The sequence below is a fragment of the Silurus aristotelis genome (genome assembly GCF_946808225.1).
Source record: "Silurus aristotelis genome assembly, chromosome: 2".
Taxonomy (NCBI): Eukaryota; Metazoa; Chordata; class Actinopteri; order Siluriformes; family Siluridae; genus Silurus; species Silurus aristotelis.
In genome coordinates, this window is record NC_139575.1 from 14269327 (window position 1) to 14283327 (window position 14001).

General features: G+C 35.3%; 1 protein-coding gene across 2 annotated transcripts in view; it reads right to left on the reverse strand.

The window, feature by feature from the left end:
- Nucleotides 1-245: 245 nt before the first annotated feature.
- Nucleotides 246-14001, reverse strand: part of LOC310741811 (uncharacterized protein) — a 144637-nt gene continuing 130881 nt past the window's right edge. For both annotated transcript variants that reach the window (XM_083570091.1, XM_083570092.1), the window contains exon 5: nt 246-1060. In XM_083570091.1, the coding sequence (XP_083426217.1) occupies nt 871-1060 (190 nt within the window). In that variant the 3' untranslated portion in view covers nt 246-870. The remainder of the gene's footprint in view (nt 1061-14001) is intronic.

Here is a 14001-nt window from a genome sequence, read left to right on the forward strand (position 1 = left end):
GTTTGTCTCACAAACTGTATAGCTGAGCACCCATGCTCTCCTTCATGAGAATGAATAAATAATGCGAGATACATGTCCATATGAATACTACACAATTATTACTGTAACATCAGGTCAAAGTTTTTACAAACACAAATTAAACTGACAGAAATGTAAATTGGTTTACATCTTACTAATATTCAGAGAATAAAGAGTTAGAATTCATTCTCATTCATTCATTTCCTCCCGCTTATACGTAAAGTTAGAATTCAAGAAATTTTAAAATCATTAGTGGAGAACTACATGAATTCCTGCTCATGCTAAACTTTAGCTACACTTATATGGCAAGTCTAGAGTTCAAAGTAACTAAAAAAAGTGACAAGTGCAATCACATACTGTGCGAATACAGCAAGTGAATCAGCGCATGCTTTCTACAAGTTAGAATACATCATCAACTCGACTGATCAAGCAATAATGACTCATTAAGCAAGAGTTTGCTCAGCCAAATCAGGTGTGCTTCTGGTTGGAATGAAATTCTGGACCTACACCAGCCATGTTTGGACAGCATCGGACTTTGGCTAAAACCCAATTCAAGTGCAACAAGAGGGGAAATAGACAAACAACAAAGCCAGAAACATCTTATATCATTCCACACACAGGCTATTATAGCAATGTTATCAACACATATACCACAGTTTGAATGGTTAAGGCTCAGGGTAAGGGTTAAAAGAAAGCCAATAATACTATTCTCAATCAATATTCACATTTCATATTCAATTCCATGTGAGACAGGGTAGGTGATGCTCGGCTGCTTGCACCAGGTTGGTACTGCTGACACGTAGCCATCAGGGCAGCAGGCAGACGCTCCATCCTGTCCAGAAATTAAATGAATCACTGTGACTCAATCTGCTTTGCCTTTTCCACCACAGGACTGCTTTTCCAATGCCAGAGGGCATCTGCCTTGTGGTTGAGACGTATGACCCCAGCCTCCTGCTCCTCCCCCTCCAGGTTCCGAGGTTGAAGACTGAAGGATGCTTGCTGTGCTTTCCAGAAATTGTTGGTGACATACCAGTGTATAAACCTTAGGAGAGGAAAAAAGGAAAATAATGTCAAAAAATAACTAAAGGAACTTTACCTAACATAAATGACAGAAAACAATAGGGGGCATATAAAAGATTTTAAATGCAGTGTTTCATAAAAGCAAAGAAAGCAAAAGATACTCTTCTTAAACATTAGTACACCTCTTTTCTATATGGCTTCATGTAAAAAAGTTGTATTTATAAATGCATTTCCTCAAACACTCCATGGAGATTTTGATCAGGGCGATCGAGCTGAAGGAGCTTTTTTTCTTTTGGAAAGCAGATCTGTTTGAAATGCCACACACACTGTCACCTTGACACATTTAATTGGTTAAAATAATTAAAGAAAATGGAAGGTGTTTGAGATAATAAGAAAAGTAGCAAATTGAAACTGAATCTGATTAAAATACATTTTAAGGTGAGGTGTTCATTTATGAGGTGATATTAAAGTGTAAACTTTGAACCTAGCACGTTTCCCCTACAAAGGCAAACACTTGGAAAAATATTACTTTGTTAAAAATTATTATATGCATACTTGGAAGTGTAAGTCATATTTAACTAATATTTATATGAATCCTATTTATTTGCATGTATTGTATATGTATATATATATATGTCATATCTCATGATTTTAGTTCCATTAGCAAACAACATACTGTAGCAATTAGAACATTACAGAGTCATTGTTTTTAGTAATTAGAAAGTATTAATTAATTAGGTGGTATATTTGTAATTGTCACGCCGCTTGCCTTTGTGTGAGAGATGGTGTTCCCTGGCAAAGGCTTCAAAGTTGTGCAAAAACAAACAAAACAAAAAAGCTTGTGCCTTGTATTTTTATATATTTATTTACTTAATTAAACATAGATGCTATTTAAGGCTTTTGGAATTACCACAGATATGATATGTTTGATTGATCACAAACAATTGACACATTTCTCTGATCAGAAAAAAAGTATTATAATAATGTATAATAGTCAATAGTAGTAACTCTCATGTAACACTGTGCAGAAATGTAGTTACTTTCCCACATCTGAGCACTATATATATATATATATATATATATATATATATATATATATATATATATATATATATATATATATATATATATATATATATATATTAAGGTGAATATATATATTGGTTTTGGTATAGTGGTTTTGGCAAAGCAAGTTGATTTACAAAGCAACAATCTAAGCAGGCTAAATGATGAGACATGATATAATAATGAAAAGGCAGATAAGAATTAAAATTACATAAGCAAAAAAGTGCATCAAATACATGAAAAACAGAATAAGCACAGCTTTGTATCTTCATAACACCACACATTTAGGCATAGGCTAAAGAGAAATAAGTTTGCTGATTTGATTAATTTATTATGTAAATGAAGTATCATTTATAGTAATAATGTCAACTGAATAGACAATGTATGGTAGAAGCACAGATGGATTCTTTACTAGTTTTATTATCCTTATTCTCCTTTGAAATCTTGAATGATATTTTCTTTGCTTTCTCAGTTTTTTTTCGGTCTCCCACCCTCAGCTGGTCCAGTGCACTAGTGAGGTCATGTACAGACTTGCCATGTCATCAGTTATAGTGACACGTGTCACCTTGGTGTCTCATGAGGGCACTGATATCGAAGTATTTTTCAGATCGAGATACAACAGTCATTCACTTTGGCAATCAAGAACATCTTTGGTTTTAGAGAGCTGGGCCACTACCTGTTGCCAGGCAACCTGAAACAAAGAAATAGAGATGTAGAGATGGAGGGGTGTCATTTGGACGTGATCGCTCTTAGGTTACAGTTCAATCTGAGCACTCTGATGAAGCATTTACCCCCAGCAGGACACACACTGATGGGGAAAGAACACCATGGCACCTTATTGAGCAATGACTATCCAGTGGATGTTCTCGGTCATAGAGGTGCAGTGGCTTGTGACAATTGATTCTCACTTGATTAAGTAAGACATTTTCTGATACTACTGAAGAGCGTTCAACAGTGACATGGCGTCACATTTTGGGGTTCAAAAATATTCTTTTCTGCCACTGGAATGTGTTTTTATACCACTAATAGTAATCGTCCATATAAAAACACATTAAAAGACTTTCTACAGAGCAGATCATCAAAATACAAAGTCATCTGTCCTTCAGAAGAGGGTGCCAATTGACAGAAATTTCTCACATTTCTGTTTGGAAAGTGTTTGCCGAAGTAAACAGCCAATATAATCGGAATCACCGACCAAATCAGGCAATGTTCTGAAGTTATTTTTAAGCTGTTATTTGCAGCTATCTGGTCTGATCGTGCAGTTCTGTAATGAAGGTCTGCAGGGACAAAGCAGAACTCCATTTGTGCTGAATTGAAAAACACATTTCGTGTTCTTAACGGTAACCAAGCTGTCAGCAGATAAGAAAGTTCACAGTATCGCCTCACTGGTAATCCATCTTGCCATCTCACCATCGCTCCCCTTGTATTTTCTTTTTCCAAACAGCTTTAAAATATGGCTCAGGGCCTTTGCCCGAATGCCACTCCCGATGATTTCTCTAAATGTTTCTGCCTTTAAAGATTTGAACGAAATGAAAACTAAAGTAGACACATGGAACAGTGGGATATGTTGTGTTAAAAGTCAAATTTCAAGTGCCTCATACTGTAAGTTTTTATGTACTTCTGTGTGCAATACTATAAACAGTTAATTTACTACTACATGTGGTTTTTTTCTCAAGTGTGAACATATATAGGTAATGTACATTGCACAATTATTTTAGATTAAAATGTAAGGATTCACATAGAAGGCAATATTTTTCCAAGTTTAATATGACACTTAAGCATGTCTTTCTTTTGTTCAATAACTCCTGCAAGCCTGAACTGGATTCACTCTGACAGCGAACCTTGTGCATGCAGCATTCCGTCTCTAGTGATCTTTTGTGTTATGACCTCACACATGCAAGATGCTTGTTGACTTCTTGTTTTTTTCCCCCTATATGTGTCATACAAAATTGTTTACAACGGGTTGTTCAGCCTTCATATCCTGCACTGTTTACACAAACTCAAGTAGCATTATCAAACAGCAGCTGTGATGGCACTTGATGTGGCAGAACATCCAAGACTGGAAAGCATAGAATAGGAGATGCCTGACTCCCTGACGAACGAAGACAGAAAACTGCCAAGGGATGTTCATTGTGCATCACCAGCAAGTCCAGTGACATTTGTCAGGGTCGGGATCTCTTCGCAACTGCCATCATCGGTGTTTCATCCCTCTTTGCACCCCCCCCCCCCTTTTTTTTTTTCCACACTGTCACAGTGAGTCAAAACTTACAAAGATGAGCTCTTAAACCCCACACCCACTCCCCTTTCTCTACCCATCCCAACTGAGCAGCATTCCAGTGCACACTGTCATTGCCCAGAGCTTGGAATATCTCATTATGCCGCATGAGATTTATTAAAATAGATTATGAAAATGTTAATTAACTCATTAATTACATTATTTAAGCAGCAGTGACAGATAAGGCGGTGAGCATTATTGCGTGGGGTGGGGGGGGTGTAAATGAAACAAGAAGAAGGCAATGATGTGGAGCATCTGTGTGCATTGGGGTCTAGAATGGATGTTGTTGTAAAAGAGCTGATTTCTGATGAGATGCACTAATAAGGGGCTATTGGTGCTCATACATTTTAACCTGGAATCATGCTGCCCTCTATATGGCTTACTTCTAACACTAGGGTAAAACAAAAAACTTAAACAGTACACCTTCTGCAAATAACATCAGCAACAATGGAAAAACTTGAGAAGCAAAAATTCACCTCAGGCAGTCATAAATGTAAAGCCTTAAAAATGGGTATAATTGACAATTTTTGTAGAATATTTATCAGTCACCAGATTCTAGAAGATGCCTATATATTTTTTTAAATAATTTTTAATATTTGTAAAAAAATCTATAAAAAAATCAATGAGTTAAAGAAAAGGTGGAAACAACAAGGTAATATGACATCACAGGGGCAACAATAGGACTAGAACAGAAACAAAGGTACAATGGCAATGTAATCCTAATCCCATATCGTAAGTATCCAAAACAAAACTATGGAAAAACAAGAATGAGCATGTGACACATCAATGGGACTGAAGAACCCTTGTTTTGGAAGGCATGATTTTGGAAAAAATATATAAGGTTTATATTCTGTATAAGGTTGTAAGTTCTGTATAAAGTTTCAAATGATAAAAGAACCCAAACGAGCTGATTTGTCTGTCCTCAGAAAGCTGGCCATATCACACTATCGTTAGTTAGAGGTAAAATCTATAATTGCCCTTATCAACTAGAAACAAGGTAAGTTTTAACAGTAGAGCTTCTAACAGAATGATCACAAGGCCTAAGGATGTCTGTCTCTTGGTTATTTAGTGATAACAAGACAACAGTTATACTACACACAAGTCTAAAGACCAAAACAACACTAACACTGTCTAACTTGTGGCAGTGCTAAAGATAAAGGAGATTTCGCTAGAACATGCTCATTAAGGAAAAAGTGGGGACACAATATCAGTGAGGGAAGTGAATAAAAGATATCTCCAACGTTTTACAGCCACAATTTTAATATCTCCCTCCTAGAGACAAAAGCTGTGCTCTATTGTATTTTCCTCAATTAATAACCTGTCACAATAAATTAATAAGCATCTCCACTTCCTAAAAGAAACTGAATAAGAATACACAGCATGGAAAGGTCAGGAGGGAAGCTGTTTTCGTGTTTTCTCTTAAATGCTTGTCTGCGAGCATTTTTCCAAAGGTTAAGACGTCATAAGCATGGAAGGATGCTGTGCTAAGGAAGAGGGGTGGTGTGTGTGTGTCACAATGATTGAGACACGCTGTGACAATGGGCAGCACAGCACAGGAAAGCTTGACCGGAAAATACCTGACAAAGCTTCCTTTCTTGGGTACACAAAAGTTCAAATAAACACTTAGAAAAGTAGAAAATCCTAGTAGGCAGAGAGAGGAACCAGAATTTTACCATGGCTTGGTGAATACATGATTAAATCTATTTACATGGCATATATTTCTCACAACATAGTATTTGAGTTTTAAGGATCTAACCTCTCCATTTTCTTTTTCAAATACATTGTTTTATGTTTTAAAAGCTTGTCAAAAGGTTATAGGATGGTGTAAGCGAAGACTGGGATTCTACAGGATGTAACACAAACATTATGTGAACAGTTTTAACATCCATGCATTCCATTCTAATTGAGGTAAATAATGACCCAGAGTGATGTAGTTTACAAATTCAAAATTTTGAGAAAATGCTGACAGCACTGATATCTCTACCTTTTTGGGTTTCTGGGGCCATGATGGTAGGGTTTGTATTGAATTATTTAAAGGGAAATGATCAACAATTGTTTTCCACCAAAGCAGTAATACAGATCAGCTCAATATGCAAAAGTTACACCTGTATGATACATGGTGTGCCAAAAGGAAAATTACCTGACTTTAAATTACTTTATTTTGTTACTGGCCTATCTATATATATATTATATAGATGCATATTCACATAATTGAAAAAATACTCATCCTTTTGTTTTCTACTGTCCAACAAGACCAACATTCATGTGCTCACAGAAAAAAACCCCATCTAGGCACAAAGCCAAGGTAACAACAAATTGACTTTCCTTCAGAGTGAATATTATTTGCTCTTGGTCTGACTGTTGTTTTAACTGAAAAAGCAGAATGACTATTGCCATGTCAAGATGGTCAAGAATTAAAATGCTGAAAATAAACCGTATATTTTTGCCACCTATGCAAATGTAAGTATGTATGTATGTATGTAGGGCAGATATAAGTATATATTAGAAAGGCAAAATGATTTAGGAAGTTTTGATGACCTACTTTTGACCTAGGTCTCTCTCACACTCCATTTTTTGGTTTTATTAAGGTAATCAAATCAGAACTTCAGGAGAGGTTTTGCTGATTCCACACAGGATTTTCACCTTACTAGATTTTTGCTTGGTGATGTAAAAGTCAGGTGTAATAATAGAGTACAGTAATTCCGCGTTTATCGCGAGATTTGAACCATGGTAAAGCGAGGGATCACTGTAAATATCTATCTAGTTTGAATGTCTTTTGTTTTCTTCAAGTGTGAGTGACATTTTTACCTTTTGTTTATTTTTTCAGAAAGACTAAAGACCATATTCTTCACTCATTTTTACTTTTGCCTGAGAATTTTAAGTTTCTAAAATTTTATGAAAGAATTCAACAAAAAAACTTAATTAACTTTGAAGATTCCAAGTTAATTTATTTATTGAAGTCTTCTACCACCTGATGTTTTTTTAGTTGGGCAAATTAATTTTCATTCTGCACCGACTTGTCACATTCAGAACACCACATACTGTACATTGGCAGCCATGTGAAGACATCAACTAATTCCAATGTTCACATGGACAAGGAGGGAAAAACATATTTACTTGCATGTAAATAACTCTCTTGCGATTAATTAGGAGAGGTAAAATAAGCTTTTTGCACACACTATAGTGGCTGTTAATTTGCATCAAGTGTCTCTGGGGAACAATGCATCAGATAGTACTCACTGCACTCCGTCAAACAAGCAGCACATACAGAGCAAACAGAACTGTATGCAACGAGGACTGTGATATATGTTCCTTTATAGTTGGTTCTAATTAACCGTGTAACTGTAATGTTGTACCACAAAAACACTGCCTATGGGAGGTATTTGGTCATAGGCCTCCCCCCACCCCACACAAGCTTCTGCATGTGAGTGTCTCTGTCTATTCTGTGTGCTCAGCCATGACACATTCTCAGACTTTGCTATCACTTGCTCATGAGGTTACACTCTGCCTGTGAGTCAAGATCAATTTTGAGACTTTGGGATGGAAATAAGACAAACAATACTGCTGTTAAATCAATTCTCTTTCTTTTAAAAACAAACAGTGATCTCATTTAGTTTTTAACCTCCCAAAAGTCAGTTTTTAGCTATATGTTCTCATCTGATCAAAATTAAAAATCTACTTCCTGGTAACATGACTCATTCAAAATAACTAAGTAACTAAATAAATATGTTTTGTAATTCACTGAGAGTTTATGTAAAAGATTATTTTGTATTTATAGTGATCCTGCAGTCAAATACATCTTACTTTGCATTTACTTCAGTAGCATCTCATCATTGAACACAAACAATATGTATTATAAGTGGTAGGCTGACTATGCATATGTTTAACTCTAGTGTGTACCAATGACCAGTAATAACAATGAGGTATTTAAGAACCCTGCAGCAAAACTGCCTGACACACTCATACCAACATCGCACACTACCATGTCAGTAGAACTGCATTCTACAATGCAATGTAACAGATGTTAAAAAAATGTGAGTAAGTATAGTTTTAAGTCTTCAGAATCACTAATGTAATGTAGTCAAAATACACAGTAAAGATAAAACACGTACAGTAGAATTTTGTCATTTATTATATTCTGAAGTATTCTAAATACATAATTGAGTACTCTGAACTATTTCTATATGCATGCAAAGCCTCACATCTTCAATAATTAAATTTCATATCTAAAAAGAAACAGAAAACAAGACAAAAGTATTAGGACATTTTACTTTTCCAGCCATATGTGATTATTTTTCAAATTGTTATCACAAAGTTGGAGGCATGAATTTTCCCTTCATTTGAACTAAGAGATCCAAACCTTTTCCAGTTTGACAATGCCCCTGTGTGCAAAGCCTGTTTCATGAAGATATGCTTTTGGAGTGGAAGTGGAAGCTCTCCTGCTATAGAGCTGCTATAGAGCTCTGACCTCAATCCTATTAAACAGATTTGGGATGAATCTGAACGCTGACTGCACCCCAGGCCTCCTCACCTCACCTGACTTTACTAACACCTTTGTAGCTGAATGAATCTTTACAAATCTCCACAAGCACATTAAAATCTTAGTCAGGGGTGTCCACATTATTTTGTTCATATAGTGTATATATATTACAGGTTTAACAGTATACAAATTCATACCGAAATTCCAAATTCAATATTAATTGGTGGACCCCAAGTTTGCTTATTTATTGTTTTTATTATTATTATTACATTTGAAAGCAAATGTCATCGGCCAGGCCATGTTAGCCAAGGCCAGCATCAGCACTGAGACCTTTCGACCACGTTTTGTCGTGTCCATTCATACACAACAATGCCAGGGGTATATAAAAAAAAAAAATAGAGTTAGCGCAGAGTAACTGTACCGGAAATAAGATTTGCACATGCATGAAAACGCTAAAAATCCATAGCTCTAGCTTTAGCCATTAACCAGGAAGTGGCTAGCAGCTAATAAATTATTTAGCATTCCATGTCCAGCTTCAGGAAGTTCTCTTAAAAGAAAAAAATCTTGACAATTCCACATATAGCAGGAGTGAATGAATGAAGGATGAAAGGAATTAAGACATTTGTTAATGTATGCTGAAATATATAGAACAGTTAAATACATGCTAACATATGTGTAATGTGAAATAGGATTATAATTTGAATATATAATTGTAATGAATTATAATAGATTTATTTGCACTGAAGTAGGAATGGGTTCAAGGCATTACAGAATATACTTTAATGTCTTTCATGGGCATGCTTTCTTTATAGATGAGAACAATATTAACCAAAACATTAGTAAATTTATTCGACAACTCAAAATAATGAAATAATACTGTTAAATGTACCCAAATCTTGCAAACATAATGGCTTTATGACCTACGTTAGGTACATTAAGTTGTGTGCACAATTGGTTGTCAGCACACAAAAAAAATTTAATTGAATAAATGAAAAATACAGTACAAGGATGTGTGAGATGTGTTAAAAACAACAACAACAACAACAAAAAAAAAACATAAAATGAATATAAAACCAATGTTTTGCTCTGCAAAAATCTGGCAATCTTGTAGGCATTATCTTCACACAGGTAAGATGAATAATTTAAATGAGACACACAGACAATCAGTTAAGTTCCTGTGTTTCCAACTTTGAATACTTTCTGAGCAAGTACTGAGTAACTTACATTATTACTCGAGTCGTAAAATGTTGAAAAAGTCCCAAGATAATTTTGTTGTGAGTTTTGCTGATGGTTTAGGCTTGAGTTTGTCCCTGCTAAGAAGTAAACACTGGATATCTGGTAATCAGAGCCTATAAACGTACATACATTATATGCTTTAGGATTATCTATAGTATCAGAATAAACGTAATTACTCATTTTGTTCTCTGGTTGCTTTATTTTTCTCTCATGAGTAATTTTAAACAAGGCTAGCGCTATGCAATGCTTATTATTCAAAAGTCCTCACTGATGACATTAGACTTTGGCTGAAAACTGCAGAGTAATGTCAGGCCTCCTGCAGGTCTTCTGCACTAAAACTGCAAAGCATGCTGGACACTTCTTTGAGCACAATATCCTTAGTACTCTACTTGGCCTGAAACCCATCGTAGGCAATTACAAAATGAAGTCACTTCTAAATTGAATGTGCTATAACCCATGCACATTTCGCTTTGCCCCTGGAGGTAGATCTGTATACCGATTTACAAGTCCTCATTGACCACAACATTGTGCAATCATGTACTATTTAAAGTGTTGCTTAAACATAAACCAATTTCCTGACGTAAAATTACAGCTCACTAATGTGAGCACAATGAGGGCTAGAACAGCAGCAGATTAGCAGCACAGCCATGATATTAATTACCAGCTCATAAGGTACATTCTTTACCCAAAGAAAATGTTTAATAGGAGCATTTTGCCTTAATTACAAACAGCCCCCATGTTTGTTTTCTCATAAACACTGAAACAAGTTGAGAGCAGTGGAAAAAACACACGCACACACAAACCTACATGTCAAATTTTAATTTCCCCTGTTAGCAGGGAAGGACACCCCAGGGTGATTTTGTATTTGTATTACTATTTGTGTAAAGATCAACTTTCACATTGAACAAGTCGAACAACATTCTGTTTCCATCGTGAACATGTCGAGCAGTTGATCATGTTTACACCAAGAATTTAATGCATTATTTACAAGTCGGAGGCTAATAAAAGCAGACTGCTCATTTGTTAATGATGCAGAGCACCCGAAGCGTTATTCCAATTACTTATATTGCAAAAGACAAAAAACCAACAAGAGAGGCAGGGTGTGTGTGTGTATGTACCCAATTTTCAGTTTCATTGAAATGATTCAGAGATTACTTTTTTTATTTTTTGCACGGATATGTGTTTCTGTGAAAAAATTAACTGCATATTAGAATCAGTAACTTGGAGTTTGTCATTATAAAAAGTCACCCTGAACATGCACACTGAAACTGAGAATTAGGAAAAGTCAATTTTCTGCAAAACTATCAAGCACAACATCTTATTTTAAATCATTATATGTTGTGAGAGTAATTTGGTGTTAAAATTGAATGCATTGATGGATTCATTCTCAGAAGAAACCAATCTCTCAGGAGAAACCAATGAACCAGATCATTTCTTCAAATTCCTTAAAAAAAAAAAAAACTGTGGACAGAAAAAAAAAAATCAAGCAATAAAGCTGCTCTCATATTGATGTATTAAAAATAATTACATATAATACAACAAATATTATATAACCTTATGTAAAGTATATTGCAAAATGTATAAATTGTTGTATGTAAATGTGCAAAATAACATTCACTGTCCTAGTTACCGGTATATAGTTTATGTTGTACATAAACAAAAGGAACATGCGCATGTTTAAAAAACAGTGTTTTATATATATATATATATATTCCTTTTATTTTTTTTCTTTTATTTTTTTTTACATATTTTAATATATAAACTGTACACGTGTTCATACTGAAATTTTTCAGCACAGGGCTTTCGGTTTAGTACCGCTTTACTTCTGATTTTTACGGCAGTCTAGTGATATTAATCTGCGTTTGCTTCAAGAATTTCACTTAAAAGGAGAAAATCATGTAAATTCCACATATTAAGGGAGTGAACGAATAAAGGATGGAATGAATAAAGCGGATTGTTAAAGTATGCTGAAATAAGTAGAACGGTTAAGTGGTAAGTTAAGTATTATATATTTCTGTAACTCTCTCTTTCTGTAATGCTGCGCGTTGTTATATTGCGTTTTTGTATAGTATTCATAGTTTCTATAATCGTGATGTGATAGTGGTTGTATTAAGAGGTGGATTAAGTCGGGTAAATCCCAAGGCCCAGGTACCAAATGCACGGCCTGTCACTGATTTTATATATATATATATATATATATATACGTATACGTATTACAATATTTATATATATATATATATATATATATATATATATATATATATATATATATATATATATATATATATATATTTATATTTATATATATATTTATATATATATATATATATCGTAATTTCCGGACTATTATGCGCACCCAAATATAAGCTGCACCCACAGAATTTAACAAAGGCCTCACCTGTCTATAAGCTGCAGGTGTCTACATTGAAACTAATGAACTTTACACAGGATTTAATGAAAGACAGTGTCTGTTACATGGCTTGTATCTAAACAGTAGCTGACCAAGAAAGTAATTGTTCACTGTCTTCCTCCTTCCTTTCACAACTATTTCTCTCGAGAGTTTATCTTTTGGCATCGTCGTGCATTTAAAAATCACCATCGGTGCAGCTTTTCTCCCGATGCTGTGCAGCTCAGAACACAGGTGAAGTGTGTTTTTTCATGCCCGGTTGTTTTCAGCGTGACGAATGATTCGCATTTCCTGTTGACAGTCCGAGTGAGCGGCAGGTCAAACGTCCAAACATAATCCATATTTATGATGTGGTGCGGCCCGATTCAGTGGGAGCGCATCTGATTTAATATAAAGAGTTTCATTGGTTCACCTTAACTAGATCGGCAATTTCATTGGTCTAATGTTATGGGGCTCAGGCCTATAGTTGGGAAAAAATAAATACATTTTATATATACTGTATATATATAAAAAATTAAATTTTTTCCCCCGACTATAGGCCGCTACTTTTTTCCCTCTGAACCCCGCTTTGAACCCCGCGGCTTAAACAATGAAGCGGCTAATTTATGGATTTTTCCTGGGTTTTTCCCGATTTCACAAGATTCAAGCTGAATCTTTCAAAAGATTAAAAAAACTGAGCCCCATATATATATATATATATATATATATATATATATATGCCGCGGCGTACGACAGTGCGTACCAGCTTCCGGCATAATTTCAAAGTACTGCACATATAGCCTACTCTACTTATGACCAAATCGTGTTATGACTGTCTTACGCCGCTAGCCGCGGCGTACGACAGTGCGTACCAGCTTCCGGCATCATTTCACAGTATTGTATATATAACCTACTCTACTTACGACCAGATCGTGTTACGACCGGTCTGTCGGTCCCAATCGTGGTCGTAAGTCGATGACTACCTGTATACTTTTTTTCAATGGACATTCAAAGCAGATTTATAGAATTTAAGAATTAAGGTGAATGATGTGTGTTTATTCCTGATGAGCAGCCTGGGGCGAATGGGGCAAGGAAAACTCCCTTAGATGTTAAGAGGAAGAAACCTTGAGAGGAACCAAACTCAAAAGGGGAACCATCCTCATTTGGGTGATATCAAGAGTGTGCATCCTGTTTCCACTGATCATCCTTGAGATGTTTCTACAATTTGATTGGAGTCCACCTGTGGCAAATTCAGTTGATTGGAAATAATTTGGAAAGGCACACACCTTCCTATATAAGGTCCCACAGTTAAAGTGCATGTCAGAGCACAAACCATGCCATGAAGTGCAAGGAATTTTCTGTAGACCTCCGAGGCAAAATTGTATCAAATAAGACAGTCAGATATGATGTCTAAATTGTGTCTAATACAGGATACTAACTACTCAACTACTAAGGTCTTCCGAACTTTGCCATATTTTTTGTCTTACGTATGATGTGCCAATTTTTTTTCAATGGTAAAAG